Below are 19,050 nucleotides of genomic sequence, written 5' to 3'. Positions count from 1 at the left end.
AGAAAGCCCCCCCCCCCACACACAGGCCCAGCTGCAATCTGTGATGACTCAGCAGACCCAGGGATCCTTGCCAATGAGCTGGCAGGATGGTATGGTTCAATCAGGGTCCCGGCAGGAAGCAGGCAGCATACTCAAACTGGACCATTTGAGGAGCATTCAATAAAGAGGTTCTTTTCAAAGGTAAGGGCAAGCTGTAGGAAAGGACTGCGGGAACCTGAACCAACAGCAGCCGTCTGTTCCACTGCTAAGCCTGATGGGGCCGGGGAGGTGACCAGAAGGGCCCTGAGTGGAGAGGCTGCCTGAGAGTATCTAAGGTCTCAGCTGAGGGATGCAGCCAGACAGTGGCAACCCCACAGAGGGCATCAGGGGGAATAAGTGCCCTTGTTCTCTCTCCTCTCTGCCTCCCATAAGCTGGCGGTGCTCTCCAGTGGTCAAGGCAGAGGGTAAGTGTACCGTTGAAGCAGTCCCACAGGTCAGCCTCCCAGGGCGCTGCAGAGCAGCGTGGAGAAGATGGGGAGCAGACCCGGAAGCGAGGAGAGGCCCAGTCCCAACTCCACTCCTTCCCAGCGGGGGAGTCTGGACAAGCCACTCAACTTTCCTGGGCCTCAGTTTCCTTCTCTGTAAGAAGGACGGTGAGTGTGTTCCGAATTTGAAATTCAGTGATGAATTTAAGAATTCCAGCCTGGAGCCCCGCATGCATTGGCTGGCTGCCAGCACTTGGTTTCTAAGCGTCGGCAAAGAGAACACAAAATCGAGGCCACCGAGGAGCCAGACACCCTGGACATCCATCCCAGAAACGCTGGACATCTGAACACTGCACTGATGAGAGGCTTGATCAGCAGGTCTTGGGGGCCCTGCCAGGCCTGGAACCCAGAAACTCTCTCTCTCTGCAGGGGCCTGAGTGGCACACACACACACACACACACACACACACACACACACACACACACCCCAGCTGCAGGAAGGGCAGTGCCTCGCCTCCTGGCCCCTCTGGAGAGAAGGAGCAGTAGGCCTGTCGCAGCCCAGGGTCTGCCCTCGGGATGGCTGAGGTCGGTGGAAGGACAGACAGCAGGACCGGGCCCCGAAGCCCTGCCCGTGGGCCCAGCTAGAATGGAACTTGGCAGAACAAGTGCACCTCCCTGTGTGGAAATCCTTCCAGGCACCCTAGACACGAGTCGTTTAGGTGGGACCCCGGCTGCAACGGGGAGGGAGCTCACCACCTCACAGGGCACCCCGGGCAGCCGGGCAGCCCCCTGCCCCTGGATGCCCAGGCCCCGCCAGGACAGTCTTCCGAGCCTCAAGGACAGACTCCAGGCCCCCACCCCACCTCTGTCTGCCTGTGACATTGCTTCCGTGTCCAGAACAAAGGCAGCTGGTGAAACCCACAGCCCTCTGCCCTTTATTTCTTTATCACCTGCATTTCAAGTTCACAGGAAGAGGGTTTTCAAAGCCTCAGAGTCAGGATGGCACTGCGGTCAGTATTTTCAAAAGAAAGGAAACCAAAAAGGATCACAGAACTGCAGGTACAGCAGATTAAGGCCCTGCAGGGTGGCAAGGGGCCGGGCGGCAGGGCAGGGTGTGCACGCGTGCGCGGGGAGCCCGCTGCTTTCCCAGCTCTCCAGGGCAGGAGCAGGAGAAGGGGCAGAGAGGGAGGCCGCCGAGGGAAAGGAGGGCAGGGCTGCCCCACTGCTTTTTAGGTTGAGGGGGGGCAGCTCGCGTGGCCGGGGCGCTGGCCAGCTCTTGCCTCCACTGCGACAGCCCCTAACGTTCGCCCCCCTCCAGCCTCGCGCCACGGTGGCATGTTTCCCTTTGATGAGCGACACCATCTCTTGTGCTCCTGGCGGCTCAGGTGCATCCTGAGCTCAGCGTGGGAAACGTTGTGTCCACATCTCCGATGAGACTGTGATTGAATCTACCACGTTGCTTATAAAAAGTGTGGGCCATGAAGTCGTTTATTTACTGCCTGTGTTTTCCTTTTGCTTCATTTTTCTGGTTTCTTTTTCATTGATTTTATCTTGTGTATTGAATGAATCCTTTTTAGAAAAAAAACTTTTTTAAAGTTGTGAAATGTTTTTAAAATATAGAAAAGCGGGGGCTTCCCTGGTGGCGCAGTGGTTAAGAATCTGCCTGCCAATGCAGAGGACACGGGTTCGTGCCCTGGTCTGGGAAGATCCCACATGCCGCGGAGCAACTAGGCCCGTGAGCCACAACAACTGAGCCTGCGCGTCTGGAGCCTGTGCTCCGCAACGGGAGAGGCCGCGACAGTGAGAGGCCCGCGCACCGTGATGAAGAGTGGCCCCCGCTCGCCACAGCTGGAGAAAGCCCTCGCACAGCAACGAAGACCCAACACAGCCAAAAATAAATAAATAAATAATTTTTTAAAAAATATGGAAAAGCAGAGGGAATTATTAAATGAACCCCCTAGTACCCACCTACCAGCTTTATCAATTCTTAACAGATTGCCACAGTTTTTCCTCTTTTTGTTGTGGTTAGATACACTGACACAAAATTTACCGTTTTGACCATTTCAATTTCTTTTAGAAACATAACATTATACATACAGTTAAAGGGCCCTATGACCTCTCTCCCACGCCCTTCCCTTCTTCCCTAGAGGTACCCACTATTCTGAATTTGGTTCCCCTATAAAAGTGATACATGGGTATTGTAAAGCAATCCATATAGTGGAAAAGGGTATAAAGCAAAAAGTAAAAATCTTCCTGCTACTGCCAGCCTTAAAGTCACTCCCCCCTGAAGTAACTATTGTTAAAACTTTCTATGAATCTTTCCAGGTATCTTTTAATACATATGAATATATTATTTTGTTTCCTTTCTTTGTACATGTGCGCTTACACTATGCATAATGTTCTCCAACATGCCTTTAGTTTCCAGTTGTCACTGTTCCTTGGACATTTTTCTGTGTTAGTACTAATAAATCTACTGTGTTCTTTTTAACAGCTGCATGAGATTCTACTTTATTTGATAGTTTCCCATGGATGGGTATTTAGGTGGTTTCCAGAGACTTAGCTATTCTAAACAAGCCTACATTGAACATTTGTGACATATAGTTTTGCTCACTTGTGGGAATACTGTATTTCTGTAGAATAAATACCTCAAAGTGGAGTTTCCAGGTAAAAAGTACTGAACATTTGACACCTTGAAAGATATTGCCAACCCTCCATCATCTACATATGATCAACTCAAATACCAACAAACAACATGCGAGAGTTTCTGTCTCCCCACATCCTTGAGAACACGACTTTTCATACCACTATTGGCCTCTTGTTTATTTTCTTCTGTAAGCTGTCTGCTCTTACCCTTTTTGAACCCTAGCATTTTGTGGGCTTACTTTTTACATTTGAATCTTTGATCCATCTGGAATTAATTTTAGATGCAGTGTGAGACAGATATTCTTTTCAATGAACATTTATTGATATTCCTGCTCCGTAAGTAGATTGAATTAAGTACTGACATAAAAGGAAAAGCAGATTTCTCTTCATTCCTAACAGGCCACAGCTATGTGGTTTTGCCTCCCCACTTAGAACTAGCTGACATCAAGGCTCTAGGTTAAGAAATGGACCATCCATAATGGATGGGTGAACACAGAGGCTCTGCAGACATTCAATCACTTAGTTGTTCAACAAATAGGCAGCGGTGGATTCAGTCACTGGAACTTTGGTTTTTTCCTGAGGAGAGGTGTATTGCATGTGGGAAGAGGGGTATACACGTATTTGGTAGCCAGAGTAGACCGTGGCCGACTGCAAAGAGTCCACCCAAATCCATTTTCTCTCTTCCATTATAACGGACTTGAAGCTGGGCGCATGGCTGCCTGACTAGGGACAGCGTTTCCCAGCCCTGTGCGTTTAGAAGGGACCATATGACTGCATTCTCACCAGGGGAATGTGAGTAAAGCTGACATTAGCCCCTCCAGATATAGTGGTTTTAAAACGTGACACAAAGTCTTTGACTCTCTACCTGCCAAGTGGTGGGTGTCTATGACCCCTCCATTTGAACCTGGGCAGTCTTCACCCAGGAGGAAAGTGGGAAGTAATGTGATTTCTGAGGCTAGGGCATAGAAGGGTAGGCAGCTTCTACCTTGTGGGAACACTCGCTCTTGGTGCCCTGAGCCTCCATAAAAGAAGTCCAACTCCCCTGAGGCCACCAAATTAGAGAGGCCCCATGTCAGTGCCCTGGAGCAAGCCCTGCTGAGCCCAGTCTTCTAGCGAAGCACCAGGCAAGTGAAGGTGTCTCCTGACAATTCAGCCCCCAACCATCTGAGTCACCCCCAGTCACCTGAGTCTTCCCAGCTGAGGCCCCAGACATTGTAGAGCAGAGAAACAAGCCATCCTCCCTGAATTCTGTCCAAAATCCCCAGCATTCCTCACAGACCCACAGAACCAATGAGGATAATGGAATAGTTGATATTTTATAGCACTATTTTGGAGTGGTTTGTTATTCTGTAGTAGATAACTGGAGCTAAGCCAAAACCTAGAAAACTCTTCCCCCTTCCTGCTGGCTCCAACTCAGATGTGGCAATGACCCAGCCTCAACTATGCAGATGACAACTCCTAGGAATGACAGAGCCACAGGATGGAAGGAACTTGGGTCCCCAAAGGACCACGTGGAACACTGCCGCCAGCTGATAAGAAACACTCACCTTGAGGGTTATATGTGAGAGAGGAATACATGTCTTTATCCCTTAAGCCAAACAAACAATACATACTGTACACCTGAAACTAACACAACATTGTTAATCAACTATACTCCAATATGAAACAAACAAACGAACAATACCATACAAAGATATAGTAGTGAGCAAGGTACACCTGGTCTGGAGAGGAGGGTGGAGGGAGGGGTCACAACAGCAGGTCAACCCACCCCCCAAAACAATGCGATAGGTTATTTAATGACAGTTGTAATCAGTTCTTAGCAGAGATATACAGGGAGCTGTAAAAACAATTCACAGGGGCTCTCACCCAGTGTGGATGGACATGGAAGGTAGCCCTGAGGAAGTGATGCTGCTTTGAGACCAAAAGGGTGAGTAGAAGTTAAGTAGGATGATAGGGAGGGAGGAGAGGAAGAATGTTCAGGCGCTGAAGTAGGTGGAGCACGTGCAAAGGCTCTGAGTCAGGAAGGAGATGGTGAGTTTGAGGAACTGGAAAAAATAAAAGCCAATGTGGGTCTTGTGGGTCAGGCTGAGGATTTCAGATCTGACCTCTAAGAAATAAGAATCCATGGAATAGTTCTCCAGCAGGAGAGTGACTTGATCAGGTCAGCCTCTGGAAGCTGTAGGGGGCAGAGACCAGGGGCAGGGAGACCACCAGGAAGCTGATTAAGACCCTGTCTGTGGTGGGGGCAGTGGAGAGAAGTGATTGGGTCTGAGAGATATTTGGGAGGCGGTTGATAGTATTTGGAGGGTAGGGGGAACTTGTTGAGAGAGGGAGGAGTCAAGGATGAAATACCAGGGAGATGTCTGGTCTATGAGTAAGTTATGATGTCATGGCCAGAGGGAATCTAGACATGGCCAAGTCCAAAGGTAGCTCAGAGCAGGAGAATGGGGATTGGATTTGTTGGTGGGTGCCTTTGAGTAAGTCATTTCTCACATCTTTATATCTTTTCTATAATATGGAAACAACCTACTGCACAGGATGGCTGTATGTATAAGGACAATGGCTGCCTTCATTCACCCAAAAACACTTAGTGAGTGGTGCCTATGACGTGCAGTAAATAAGATAAATACATAAAGTACATGGTGTGTTAGTGAAAGTGCCAAGGAGAGCAAATAAAGTAGGGAAAGGAGACAGAAGGAAGAAGCAAACTTTTAGATAGGCTGTTTAAGGTATATACTCATGAACAAGTGATCCAGGTTCTGTGGAACCTGAGGGAGGCTCTCCTCTAGAAGATAAAAGTTAAAACATCTTATTTTTTCAAATTTCACAAAAATATGTGGCCATATGAATAGATTTCTAGGGCTTGGAAGGGGCAGCTGTGAGTAAGGGGACCCAGAGCATAAGCGTCAAGGGTTGCTCAGTAAACCCACCTCTGCTCACGAGTAACAGAGCTGTGGGAAGGGGAGGAGGAAGACTGTGGGTGTCACCAAAAGAACCTGTTTTATGAACCTTATGGTAAGTCATTCAACTACTCTGACCCTCAATTTCCTGATCTGTAAATGTCCTTATAAAGTTTTAAGGAGTGAATAGAGGCATATAAATCAAGTTCCTGGCTCATAGTAGTAAGTGGTCGCTATTACTTTAACTTGCATTCCTACCATGGAGAACCATGGTCTCAACCTTGGAGAGGGACCAAAATAAAAAAGGGATTACGAGCCCCAGTGGCAGGCAGACCCTGCACTGCCTGTGAATGCTGGGGTCAGTGGCTCCCATATGGAACTGGCGTGCGGCAATGGCCCTCATGTGCTACACTCTGGAGAACTGCCTTATGGAGATCGCACATCTCGTGAAGGCCTAGCTGTCCCTATGGACTTGGATGCGTGAACAGGATGAATAGAAAGAGAGGAGGCTGGGCACATGGCTGACCTTGTATCCTTTGCATGACTATTACAACTGTCCCCAAAGCCTTCTCTCTCCTGTGCACAATGGCATCTCTTAAGGAAAAACTGATTGCGCTGGTCGCAGAAGAAGAGGCAACAGGCCCAAATAATAAAATCATTGTAGTGGGTATTGGACATGTAGGTATGGCATGTGACATCAGCATTCTGGCAAAGTCCCTGGCTGATGAACTTGCCCTTGTGGATGCTTGAAAAGATAAACTCAAAGTAGAAATGATGCATCTGCAGCATGGGGACTTCTTTCTTCAGACACCAAAATTTGTGGCAGATACAGTTTACTCTGTGATTGCCAATTCAGAGATTGTGAGGGTAACTGCAAGAGTCCGCCAGTGAGAAGGAGAGAGTCATGTTAATCTGGTGCAGAGGAATGTTGTCTTCAAATTCATTGCTTCTCAGATCATCAAGTACAGTCCTGATTACATCATAATTGTGGTTTCCAACCCAGTGGATATTCTCACATACGTTACCTGGAAAGTGGATTACTTAAGCACTGTGTGATTGAAAGTGGGTGTCAAATGTGGATTCTGCTAGGTTTCACTATTTTATGGCTGAAAACTTGGCATTCATGCCAGCAGCTGTCATGGATGGATTTGGAGAGAACATGGCAACTCAAGTGTGGCTGTTTGGAGTATATGTGGCCAGCGTTTCTCTCTGGGAACTGAGTCCAAAAATGGGAAAGAACGAATTTTCAATAGTGAAAATTGGAAGGAAGCGTGTAAGACGGTGGTGGAAAGTGCGTGTGAAATCACCAAGCTAAAAAGATAACCAGCTGGTCTATTGGATGAAATGTGACTGATCTCATTGAATCCATGGTGAAAAATCTATCCAGGATTCAACCGGTGTCAACAATGGTGAAGGGGATGCACGGCATTGAGAATGAAGTCTTCCGGAGCTGTTCATATATCCTTAATGCTCGGGGGTTAACCAGTGTTATCAACCAGAAGCTGAAGGCTGATAAGTTTGCTCAACTCAAGAAAAGTACAGATACCCCGTGGGACATCCAGAATGACCTATAAGACCTGTGGCTTCTGGCTTCTAGGCTGTAGAAATTTTACAACTCCAATGTGAGGGAATTCCCTGGCAGTCCGGTGGTTAGGACTCTGCGCTTCCACTGCAGGGGGCACGGATTCCATCCCAGTCGGGGAACTAAGATCCCGCATGCTGCGCGGAGGGGCCAAAAAACAAACAAACAAACAACAACAACAACAAAAACTCCAATGTGATTAGCCATGATCCTTTGGTTTTAATCCATGTACATGGATCACAGTTTGCTTTTCTCTTCCTAGATGTGTGAATTCAGGTTCACAGAATCAAAGCCCATGTTTGGTTTTATGTTTGCAATAGGAACCCTTGAACTAAGAATACTGACTATTAAAAAAAGGAAAAGAAGAAATGAAGGAAGGAAGGATGGAAGGAAACAAAGAAAGGATGGAGGCTGGGGGCTTGGACAGGTCCTGATTCCAATCCTGCTTCTGCCAACCTGTGGCCATGGCTGGTGGCTTCACCTGCTTGAGCTGCCGCTTCCTCGGCTGTCACACAGCAGGACAGTCCTGACACCGCTGCACAGGGGGGGTTGTGAGGACATGATGTGCAGGCACGCACAGAGTGAGGGGCCGCTGCCCCTGCCCTCCTCCTCTTCCAAGTCAGACACACAGTCTGGGACCTGTACCAGGAGGAGACGAGGCTGTGATGACGGCCTTGGGCACCTGGTGACTGAAAGTTCTCCCGGGACCTGGGTGCGTGGCTGCCACAGCAAATGCTCTCGGGCATATAACAAAGCAAGCTTGGCTCGTGGTGGGTGCTGGTGACGTTCGATGACCTAAAACAATGAAACCCATAATCAGAGAGTGCTCGGACTTGGCTGCTGTGGGTTTGTTTGCCCACGCACGAGGTACAATCATCTCACTTGGAGTTACATCGGCTGTTAGCCCTCAAGTTCTGTTGCTAAGAGATTATGAGCCAAATGATGTTTCCAAAAAATAACCACTACAGGATGTTTCAGAATAGAACCATAATAACAGCCCAAACAGAACGGGTATGTTGTTATTGATAAATCCTTACGAAGAGCCGAGGGATGGGGTGACTGGGAGGATAGCCTGGCCATACACCTTCTACGGAAATGACTGGTTTGCCAAGGTCTTGAATATAACAAAATAAACTCAGGGATAAAACTGTAAGGGACATAATATAATGTCTTCATGATTCTGAAATCAATCAACCAAGATGTATTTGTTGGGGGCCTATTTGCCTGTTCCGTGCATGTTTATGACCATCTTAGCCACATTAAGTTGCAGGCAATGACTAAGTCTGGCATAGCTGTAACCACCCCTGTTTGGCAGGGTGCCTGTGTGTCACAGTTGATTAAGTGATTTAACAGCCGTTTGCAGCCACCTCCTCCACTATTGCTCTGTTGCTGGGGCAACAGGAACCAGTCAACTAACAGAAGCCCACGTTAGAGCAGGACAAGAGATTCCATCAACAGGGAAGTCAGAAAACAGGGCCCTTGCAAGGAACTGATTGTCATCTGGTGCCTAGACCAGTTCTGCCCATGGGATTTTCCTGGGAAGATGCAGCCATTCTGCTGTGGGGCCTCACCTCCAGGTGATCTCTATGAGGCAGCTGAATTAGTGCAAAGCAGCTGTCATCTGTTAAGAAAGGAACTCCTGATCTCTGCCCGCCTCTTTCCTGACCAGGGAGCCAAGCCGTGTGATGCCAGCCCCGCCTACCTCTTCCCCTCTGGACGCCCCCATCAGGGCCTCTGCTTGCTGTCTGGCTGGCTCCTCTGGCTGCAGTGGCCTTAGGGTCTACGTTTTATCTCGCTGGGCAGGTAACGGAGGGCAAGTCGTTGTGTTCTTCTTTCTCATTTTACAGGTGAGGGAGACAAGGTCAGAGGGACAGAGTAAAGTGTCAAAGCCGCACAGCTAGTAAGTCAAGTGCAGACTCCTGTCGTGTAGCCCCAAATCCCAGGATCCTCACTGCTCACCAGACCCCAAGAGCCCAAGATGCTTTGCACAGGAAACCGCCAAGTGTTGCAACGGCTCCCAGAAAGGGGTCAGTGTTTCCATGGGCCAACCCTGGTGACCCTCTGTCACTGTGTGGCACCCAGGGAAGGGGGCAGAGCCATAAGCACTCTGCCTTCCTCTTTCCCCCAAGTGGCAGAGGAAGGGGGTCATGAATCAAGCCAATTATTAAGATCCCAGACTTGGAAGCTTATTCTGCCACTTAGTACCTGGGTGACCTCAGGCAAGTTAATCTTCTGCAAAGCTGTTTCCTTTCTTAAAATTAGGAGATCAGTACATACGTACTTTATAGGGTATTTATGAGGAATGCGTGAGATTAAACAGGTAAAAATGGTTAGCAGTGTATATGCGAAACACTTGATGAATTCTAACAGCAGCAGCGGCTGGGGCTATAATATCCTCATTTTCACCACCACCATCATCCATTTCTGCTCAGGACCTGGGGTTCAAGTGGGCAGAAGGCTGGCACCAATTAGAGTGCCCTTATACTCCCCAGTAGTGACTGGCCTGTTCCATGAAAGCTTCTGGTGACAAAGGGACACATTTCCCAGGGTTCCTGGTGATAGATGCTTCATTTTTCAGAAGCTGGACTCAAGGAACGGAAAAGCAGCTTTGTGGGTTTCCATGCCTGTCTAAACACATGTGCTTCCAATTGGCTCTGCTGGGCTGGAATTCCCCGGTGCCCGGCCCAGGCCAGCTCCCTCCACTGCCCAGTGCCCCCCACCTTGAGTCATGCTGGGCGCCTGCCCTTGGCCAAACCTGGGGCCTCAATGGCAGATTGCTTCCTCCCCATCATTTCTCAATTCCATCCCTTGGAGTGGGAAGAGCTGGGGGCCCCCCATCCAGTCTGTCTGAAAGTTGTTACTCTGAGAGTCTGAAAACCGCAGCCCGGAGAAGGGCATCTAAAGGCGGGCTGGGGGGAGGGTGGAGATGAAGGCTGAGGTGGAGGGGTCATAAATTCACCAGCCCCGCCGCTTAGCATCCGCCCCCAGTGCAACGGCTCCAGTTATCCTGTGGGGTCAGGATGCTGTTTCTGCCGAGTCATCCTTTCTTGCCCAGAGGGATCCTGGCCCAAAGCCACATTCCTGGTGGGGTCTGAGTGCCACAGAGCACGGAAACTTCCTTTCTCACCAGCGTCCCAGCTCTCCAGCCCGGCACACAGGCCGGTCTCTCAGCAGCCTCTGCCGGCAGCAAACACGCTCCGCTCCTCCAAGTCTGTGTGTGTCCCCCCAGAAGTCCAGCCCACCCCAGACCCTGAGCTCCGGGAGCGAAGAACATCCCACAGGGAGCGAAGCAGGTAGTGTGCCAGTACCTGAGGGAAGGGAGGAGAGGCAGGGCCTAAGCGGAGGGGCCCAGAGGGGGATTGAGGAACTATTTAAAATTCCTGCCTGTCCACCTGGTGGGCCCTCCTGCCAGTGAGGGTCCAGCAGCCCCACTGAGAAGGAGACTACTGCCCCAGGACTGGCTTGGGCAGGGACCAAATCTCAAGCCAAAGAGGCAATGAGACAGTCTAGGCTTCAGCCCTGGGCCCATACTTCCCCCCACCCAGTAAGTCCAGCTTCCCCTGATCGTGCAAAACTTCAGTGTCCCCAGATAAACAAGCCGACCACACCTTCTGCAGAGCCTAGGTTTCAGGAACACCTTTGAGTACCCACAGTGTGCCAGGCACCATACTAGGCACTGGCCCTACCACAGAGGACAAGGTAGATGTGCCCAAATCCCTGATGTCTTTTCCAGGTCCACTGCCTTGTCTGCACTCATGTTCTCATCGCAGACTGCTTGGGTTACAATCTTGGTTCCTCACTTCCAGCTGTGTGATCTTGAGCAAGTTACTTTTCCTCTCTGGGCCTCCATTGCCTCAGCTGTAAAATGGGGGCAAGCTAGTATCTACTTTATAGGGATATTAAGAGAGAGAAATGAGTTCATGTATGTAAAATATTTAAGACAGTGCCTGGCACAAAGAGCTCAACACGTGTGTGTGTGAGCGTGTGTGTGCGCACACATGCGTGTGTGTGTTCCTGACTCTGAGCGTTTGCTCAGGCTGTCCTCTACCTAGAATGCTTTTCCCCTTTTCTGTGGGAACCTGTTAATTCAGACTTGGCAGTTTCCACAAGGGAGGACCAATGGGTCCTAAGGTCAGGCCACGGCCAGGTGAGGGCCACTAATTCTTGCAGAGCATTTTCCTGTTTGACAAGGGTTTTACACCCCTGTAAGGCAGATGAGGGAAGGGGGCTCCGGGAGGTAAGACACCTGCCAGAGGTCACAGTCCTAGTCTGCATTGGAGCTGAGCGTGGAGGCTGGGAATTCTGACTGCAGGTAGCACTGTCCTTGTCCCACTTCACAGTGCTGGTCCCCAGGAACCTTCAGACACCCTGAGGCAATCGCCAGAATCTCAAAACTCCCCCAAGGCTCAGCGCCCAGAGGACAGGGCCTTCCTGGCCCTTCAGAGACCCTGGGGTCAGTAGGCTTTGTCTCTCAGAGCCAGACAAGGCCAAAGCAGCCCTCAGGACAGGGGGTGCTGGCCTGGCAGGGGTGCTGGCCTGGCAGAGCCCTGAAGAGGGCCCTGCAGGAAGAGCTCAGCCAAGGAAACTCTGAGCAATGCCGGCAGACCACAGGGCCCCCAGGCTTCCTGCTCTCTCCACACAGGCCGCCCTGTCAACGTCAACGGGTTTGTGAAACCCTGCCGGGCGGGCAGTGGAAACTCAAGGGGCCCCAGGGTTCACTGGCTGTGGTCACCCTGTTCCTTCGCAGCCCAGGAGAAGGTTGCTTTCTAAAGGCGGCCATCCACACTGTAATGGAATCCAGCTGTGGGAGACAGGCACCTGACAGTGGCCCCATCATGTTAGGCCCTGGGGCCTCTAGACCCCAGGACTCCTGCCTGCAGGCCCAGATCTCCTGGGACCCCCACAGAAGGGAACCCCTAGATGCAGACGTAGGGTGGGATCTGTGGTTGAAGGACTCTGGAGTGAGAGATAATGTGGATTATAAGCCCAGTTCATAGCTCTGCTAGCTGTGTGACTTTGGGCAAGTTGATTAACTTCTCTGTGCCTCAGTTTCCTCATGTGTAAAATGGTGACAAAAAGCACCTCTCTTGTTTTGAGGATCAAATAGAATAATGTATATGGAAGTTTTGGCACATATGTGGCCCACAGTAAGTTCTTGGGATATAGAAGCTGCTGTTTTATTTAGTAACCATGATGAGTGGCAACAGAAAATTGGGGTGCAAATACTATTGCATTTCTTTGATTTTGGAATTTTAATTAAAACCATGCAGACCCAGTCTACTATACTTGAAGGAAATCTATACCTTCCTCCTGAAGCTTCCTCTCCCTTTGAATTGTCCAAGAACCCCAAGTCTTATGTGCTCCGAAGTAGGGGGTCAACTCCCCAAAGGGGGCCAGGAGCCCTGGAACTCTGACCAGTCCCGCTGCCTGTTGACACTATTCCCACATGGTCAGAAGGAGAAGCTGGTCCTGTGCCACCCAGAGCCCCACACGCCACATGGATCTTCCAGGGGGATAACTCCAGGTACGGCCCAAAGCGTCCCCAGTCCTGCTCCCAGAGTTACTACCCACACTCATGCTGTTCCTGCCCATACACCGCCATTCCCATGCTGAATCTGCAGGGCTCCTGGGTCCACTCTCCACAGATTGGAGTTTAGTCCCTTTTCCTTCCCCAGGATCCGTGCTGGGGCTGGAGCTACTTCTCATTTCCAGACCCTAAAGCACAAACGATCTTGCTACTCCTCTGTGTCTGAAAGTCCCCAGAAAGCTGCACACCTTGGCCACCCTCCATAGTTAGCCTCAGTGCTGATTCACCTGCCCACAGACCACCAAGGCAACTCTCACACAGAACAAAGAAAAAAGTGGTCCCCATGGGGCATCATTTTTCTTCTCAGTAACTAGACAGCAGGGAGAAGCCAAAGTTTAGGCCAGGGCAGCAGGGGAACCTTTTCTCTTCATGCTCCAGGAGCACCAGATGTGCGCTCCTGGAACAGGGCGGGAGAGGGTTGCGTTCTGGTATCCCTGGTGGCTGGCTCCAGCACCTGAGCTCTTGTCAGTTTGTCCATATGGCTCAATGAATGCTTGTTGACTGACTGACCGACTGACTGAGAGCAAAAAGATCTATCTGAAGGAGGGGATCCAGCAGAGATGCTGGGTTGGACAAAAGAGGGGGAAACGGACCAGGGAAATCAGGGTAATGGGGGAACAGATGGGCCCGCGGGAGGGGTGGGAGGCCTTGTGGGAACAGAGGAAAGAGGGCGCATTTCTAGGGTGGCCTAAGAGCGAGGGGCAGTCAGGGTGGCACTAGGTTTGCTGAAAGACCCAGGAGGCATCTCTGGGAGATCCTTGAATTCCTCCAGGTGCACAGTGGAGACTGGGGAGTGTGATGGCAGGACCTAGTGAAGGGGAGGTGTGCCAGAGGTGCTCCCAGGGGGGGTTCAGAAGCAACCATCAAAACTGTAACTCCCCTCTCTGAAGGGACCACTGGGCATGGTTCAAACTGAATCAACAGCAAGCATACTGCCCTTGACAGTGGCCAGAGCTCAGGCTGCTTGAGAGAGGGGCTCACACCACACAGAGGCTGCTGTAGCATTCTCTGGGTCCATCTCAGTGCCTTGTGCTAAGACCTCCAGGAGCCTCTGGGCCTTGAGCAGCCTGGAGCTGAGCTGGGCTCCCTCAGGAGCAGCAGACACGGGGAGTGTCTGAGGGGACAGGAACAGCCAGAGCCCACTGGACCACTAGAGTCACAGCCTTTAGAGCCTAATACCTGGGTTCAAACCCCAGCTCTGCCATCTACCAGCTATGTGACAAGCACCCTCTCTGAGCCTCAGTCACGCACCTTGCCAACAGTATGGACCTCATGGAGCTGTTTGTGAGGATTTAGTAGGAGGACGTAAAGCATTTAGCCCAGAGCCTAGCCCGAGGCACATAGGAAAATGGTGCCCCACTTGGCATGACACTGGTACAGGTGTGCTGAGGAACCAGGTAAGGGTGACAGGGACCTCTCCCAGGCTCGTGCCTTTCTAAGAACCTTCCTGGCATGTCTCCCTCCTCCAGCCGGGGCTCCAGGCCCAATTAGAGGAGGCTGGGCCTTGGCCCAGGAGCACAGGAGGTTTCTCACCGGGGCAGGGAAATTGCTGGGTTGGGGGTGTGGGCAGCCACAGTGACCGTCTCTGTGCAGGACGGATGCGGCTTTGCTGACAGAGAGTCTGCGGCCTGGACATGCCAGCGGTGCAGGTCTGAGGTCAGCAGTGGGGAGCCAGCCTCACCGCTCCCACCAGGGCCACACCAGGGCAAGGCATCTGCTTTCAATCAGCTGCCCCTTGGTTCAGGGAGGGGGCGGGGGCTGAGACCCCCTCCCAAGCCCAGTTTCTCATCACACAGAGTGGACACCGAGGGCAAAGAAGACAGGGAGCAGTTCTAGGGCCCCAGGACAAGGAGACAAGGGTTGGAGATCAGGTTTATTGTTGTTAAGTCACTTAAACTCCTTCGCTAGCTCCCTTTCACAAGGCCATGCCTAACCCAGCTGTCAGTCCTCCCACCCCCTCATGTCCTGTCACAAGCCTCTGGCTCGCTCCCCACTCCAGGGCTTTGCATTCATGCCCTGTACCTGAGGGCCCTTCCCTGCCCTGTACATAGCTGACCACCCCCATCCTTCAGCTTAAGCTTAAATCCCATTTCCTCAGGAAAACCTCCCTGACCCCACATTTGGTCCCGGTTAAACAATCTTGTAGGACACGATTCATTTTGTACTTACGTATTTATCGGTGCCACTACTTCACGCCCGCCTCCCCTGTAGACTCTAAGCCCCATGCAGGTAAGAACTGTGTCTGTCTTCCTGGGAACTGTATTCCTAAAATCCAGTGCACGGCCTGGCACGGAGTACGTGCTCAATAAATACCTGGTGAATCGCACCTCGAAAGGTTTCTAGCAGTTTCCTTCTGTAATCTTCAATTTTTTGATCTCTACTAAGTCCCTGCAGGATAGTCAGTACTTATGCCCATTTTACAGGCCCAGAGTCAAGGTCATGGGTGAGTTCCTGTACCCTGGCTCCTAATCCAGTGCTCATCCTTTGTCTGGAAGAAGAAGGGAGAGGCATGCGCCATGGACTCAGAGACCTGAGAGAGGTCTGGGCGAGAGCCTGAGGAGGGTGGGGGCATTGCTGGACCCCTCCAGCAGCCAGGCTCTCCCACAAATAATGTATCAGTCAGCTTGAAGCACTCCTCATTTCCAGAAAAGTCCAGCAGATGCCACTGGGGCTGTGCCTCAGCAGCCCCCCAGCTCTCCCACCCCACCCCTGAAATAGCCTCCACCACCACCTCAGGCTGGCTCTCAGCTGACCCCCCAAGCCTCAACCCCATGAAGGAAGTGGGCTTGGCAGTCAACCTCCCTGGGGTCAAAACAAAGTGCTGCTGCAACTGACAGCTATGCCATCTCAGGCTGGTTACTCACTTCTCTGAGCCTCAGTCTCCTCATCTGTAAAATGGTACAATAACAGGGCTGACCTTAATGGGTTGTGGTGAGATTCCATGAGTCCATGCAGGTCAAATGCCTAGCACTAAGAATTGGGTCCCTGCTCTCCCACAGCCCTCGTTGGCTCATAGGGACCATCTCTCAGACATTAAGTGGTTTTTCTGTTGGTGGTGGACAGGCCTTACTCTCCTCTCTTGGGACTGCCTTGAGGACAGGGACCAGGTCTCATGTGGGCACTCCTAGACTAGCGTAGGCCCAGACTGGTTGCTCAGCTAGATGCATGAATACAGGCATTGTCTGCTTGGGTCCAGAGTAAAAGCTCTGCTATTTTCCTGCTGATGCGAAGACTGGGGAACAGGGAGAGAGGCCCCTCCCCCACCGGGATCTAGTCACTGGAGGATGAGTGTGGAGGGCAGAGCTATAGTGCGAAGGGGAGCTTTCAGAGAAACCGTGAGTTCCAAAAGAGGCAGCGATAAACTCCAGAAGGGAAGGGGGGTACAACTGGAGTGGAGGCACAATGCAGAAAATAGGCTGTGATGGAGCCCCTGCCGAGCGCGGTTTTGGCCTGGGACCCAAAGTATAGCCCCGGGGCCCACAGAGACAGGAAAGGATGCCTGGGAGGGAACAGGAGAGTTAGCCTGGACCTCGGCCAGCAGGTGGGGAAATGAGGCTAAAGGAGGCATAAGAATCCAGAAAACAAAAACACCAGCCTGCAACCTTGAAGGCTGGAGCCCTCTGGCAGCCTGTAGAACTCTTATCTAGGACGGAGCTCCACCTCTGGGCGTCCCCTTAGCAGCACCGCCCAGAACAGTGCCTGCCCGGAACACGTGCCCAATCAGCATTCGGTAAATGTATGAATAGAGAGGAAGGAGATTTTTCTCTCAGCTTCTCAGCTGGTCTCTCGGCTTACCTGCACCCTGCCCTCCTTACGGCCGTCTCCAAGATGCGTCCACAGCAAGCAGGCTCTGACCCCCTCGCTCCCACTCAGAACCTCGGGTGCTTCCTCTCCCACCGCAGGCTGGGGTCACACTAGCGACCTCTGAGCCGCCTCAGGATCGCAGACCTTTCCTGTTTGGCCTGCGTGTGTGTTTTTGTTTTGTTATGTGTTAAATTTGAATTAATTACTAACATCTAAAAATAAAAGTGCCCACATAAAAATATGGGTTTCCAGCTTCTCTAAAGACTGAGTTGGGCGACACATCGACTGGGTGTGCCGGCCCACCTTGGGGAGAAGACCTGCCCTCCGCAGAGCAGCCTGCTGCACGGGCATCTTCGCACCCCCCGCCCCCAATCCCCGCCCTGCAGGCCGCTGAGCAGGTGACCCCTGCCGTGGACTAAAGTCCAAACTCCTCCGCCAGGCCCCAGAAAACTCAGAGAAGTAACCCTCAAGATGAGCACCTTCATCTGTCTGTCTCCACGCCCTCTGTCCCCAAGGTCTGGCCACACCACACCACTTCTAGTTCTCCGACAGCCCAGGCTCTTTGACACCTCTGGCACAAGTGGGACCTCAGGCCAAGGAGCCTGTCTCCACCGTGGGGACCTCGCTGACGCTCATCCATTCTTCACTGTAGGCTCAAGGCCACCTTGGAGGTGGCGTCTCCTGCTGCCCATCCCAGGCAGAACGAGCAGCCCTCTGTGCCCCTGCAGCCCGCGGCCCAGGCTATCCCAGCAAGCCTCCCTGCTCTCTGCGGTGCACCGCTGGCTGTGGGCTCAGGGGCCACAGGAGCCACGTCTTATTATCCCTCTATCTCTGGGACCCTCAGGCCCAGTCTCTGACCTAGAGTACAGTCTCCTGGGCCTCGCTCAATACATTCCTTGAGGAAATGAATTAAATAGAAACTCTTGATTTCATGGGTGGCAGAGGCATAAAAAATCCCCAAAACAACACCAAAGAAATTGAGAGGCCTTTGTTGTGGCTTTATCAAGAGCCACATTTTATCACATCCACCCCAATACACACACATACTGCCCTGGCAGTTCCAGGACAGACCCTGCCCCAATCAGGCCTGCTCTAGAAAAACAGGGAAATGGGACAGATGTTATTTTTAAAGATATACACACACAAAACCACACACAAACACACACATGTATGCATGCACGCACACCGCTACACACATGCACACACATGTCCCATGTCAACTACCCTCAAGCACCTCCTCTCTCACCTCCAGCTGGGGCCTCCTTCACGTTCTAGGCCTTTTCTGACACCCCAAAGGATCCACCTTTCTTGCCCACAAACGGCTGTGTCCTGAGTTCTCAGCCTAAGCCTACTCTTTGAACTGGGCCCGCTAAACTGATCGTGGAGTTGGACAGCCCAGACCTGGAGCTAGCGGTAGTTTCGGGTATCAGACTTAAGAGCTGAAAGGGATTTCAAGACCCGTGCATGTTCCAGATGAGAACAACCAGCCTAAAGTCAGACTCCTCCTCCCAGCCAGCTTAGGCGGGCAGGGCCTGGCTGGGAGAAGGAGACGGGCCCTTCAGCCCTCCTCTGAGCACTGCACACCAGGGTGACCTGACCCTCACAGGAGCAGTGGATCCTGCCAGGCTGCATGTGTAGATGTGGAACCAGCCCACAAAGCCTGCTCCGGTGAGGCAGGCTCTCTCCTCATCTGTCTGATTCTGGCTCTGGCTCTGAAGCTGCGTTCTTCACCACCATGTTCTGAGTGTCATTGTTATCCGAAAACTGGGTTCACCTCTCGCTAGGTGTTGAACCAAAAGACACAACCAAGCCAAAGGTCGGGAGAAGGAAGGATTTATTGTTACTTGCCGCAACTAAGGAGAACACCGGGGACCTTTCCCAAAGCCGAGTCTCCCCGAACAGCAAATTAGGGAAGTTTTAAGCTAAGGGTGCATGCATATTCATGAAGGGGCTTGAGCAGAGGAGAATTCAGCGTAGAATTGGGGCAAAGGTCAACGGAGTCCAAGCTTTAGTTGACCGAAGTCAGGAGGGTCAACATCATTCCTTCCTCCACCTGGGTGGGGGGCCTTA

General features: G+C 51.6%; 1 protein-coding gene and 1 pseudogene across 3 annotated transcripts; both read left to right on the top strand.

Moving 5' to 3' along the window:
• Positions 1 to 108: 108 nt before the first annotated feature.
• On the top strand, positions 109 to 2,807 carry LOC130704635 (uncharacterized). 3 transcript variants are annotated; one of them, XR_009005086.1, is made up of 3 exons: positions 109 to 180; positions 412 to 1,523; positions 1,783 to 2,807. XR_009005086.1 is itself a non-coding variant. In XM_057526949.1 (2 exons), the coding sequence occupies exon 2, from the start codon at positions 823 to 825 to the stop codon at positions 1,858 to 1,860; it is 1,038 nt and encodes a 345-aa protein (XP_057382932.1). In that variant the 5' UTR covers positions 109 to 180; positions 412 to 822; the 3' UTR covers positions 1,861 to 2,807. The 3 variants fall into 3 exon arrangements, 2 of the variants coding, with proteins under 2 accessions (XP_057382932.1, XP_057382935.1); XM_057526949.1 differs by having other exon boundaries at positions 412 to 2,807; XM_057526952.1 differs by having other exon boundaries at positions 115 to 180; positions 465 to 2,807.
• Positions 2,808 to 6,592: 3,785 nt separating this feature from the next.
• On the top strand, positions 6,593 to 7,581 carry LOC103006246 (L-lactate dehydrogenase B chain-like; annotated as a pseudogene).
• Positions 7,582 to 19,050: the final 11,469 nt, after the last annotated feature.

The sequence above is a fragment of the Balaenoptera acutorostrata genome, chromosome 1, assembly GCF_949987535.1.
Source record: "Balaenoptera acutorostrata chromosome 1, mBalAcu1.1, whole genome shotgun sequence".
NCBI lineage: Eukaryota > Metazoa > Chordata > Mammalia > Artiodactyla > Balaenopteridae > Balaenoptera > Balaenoptera acutorostrata.
Note: the sequence above shows the minus strand (reverse complement) of the source record. Positions and strands in the feature narration are given on the sequence as shown.

What these genes read in the sequence shown, in the direction of transcription:
- LOC130704635 (XM_057526949.1), top strand. Translation starts at nt 823, where the DNA reads ATGAGAGGCTTGATCAGCAGGTCTTGGGGGCCCTGCCAGGCCTGGAAC.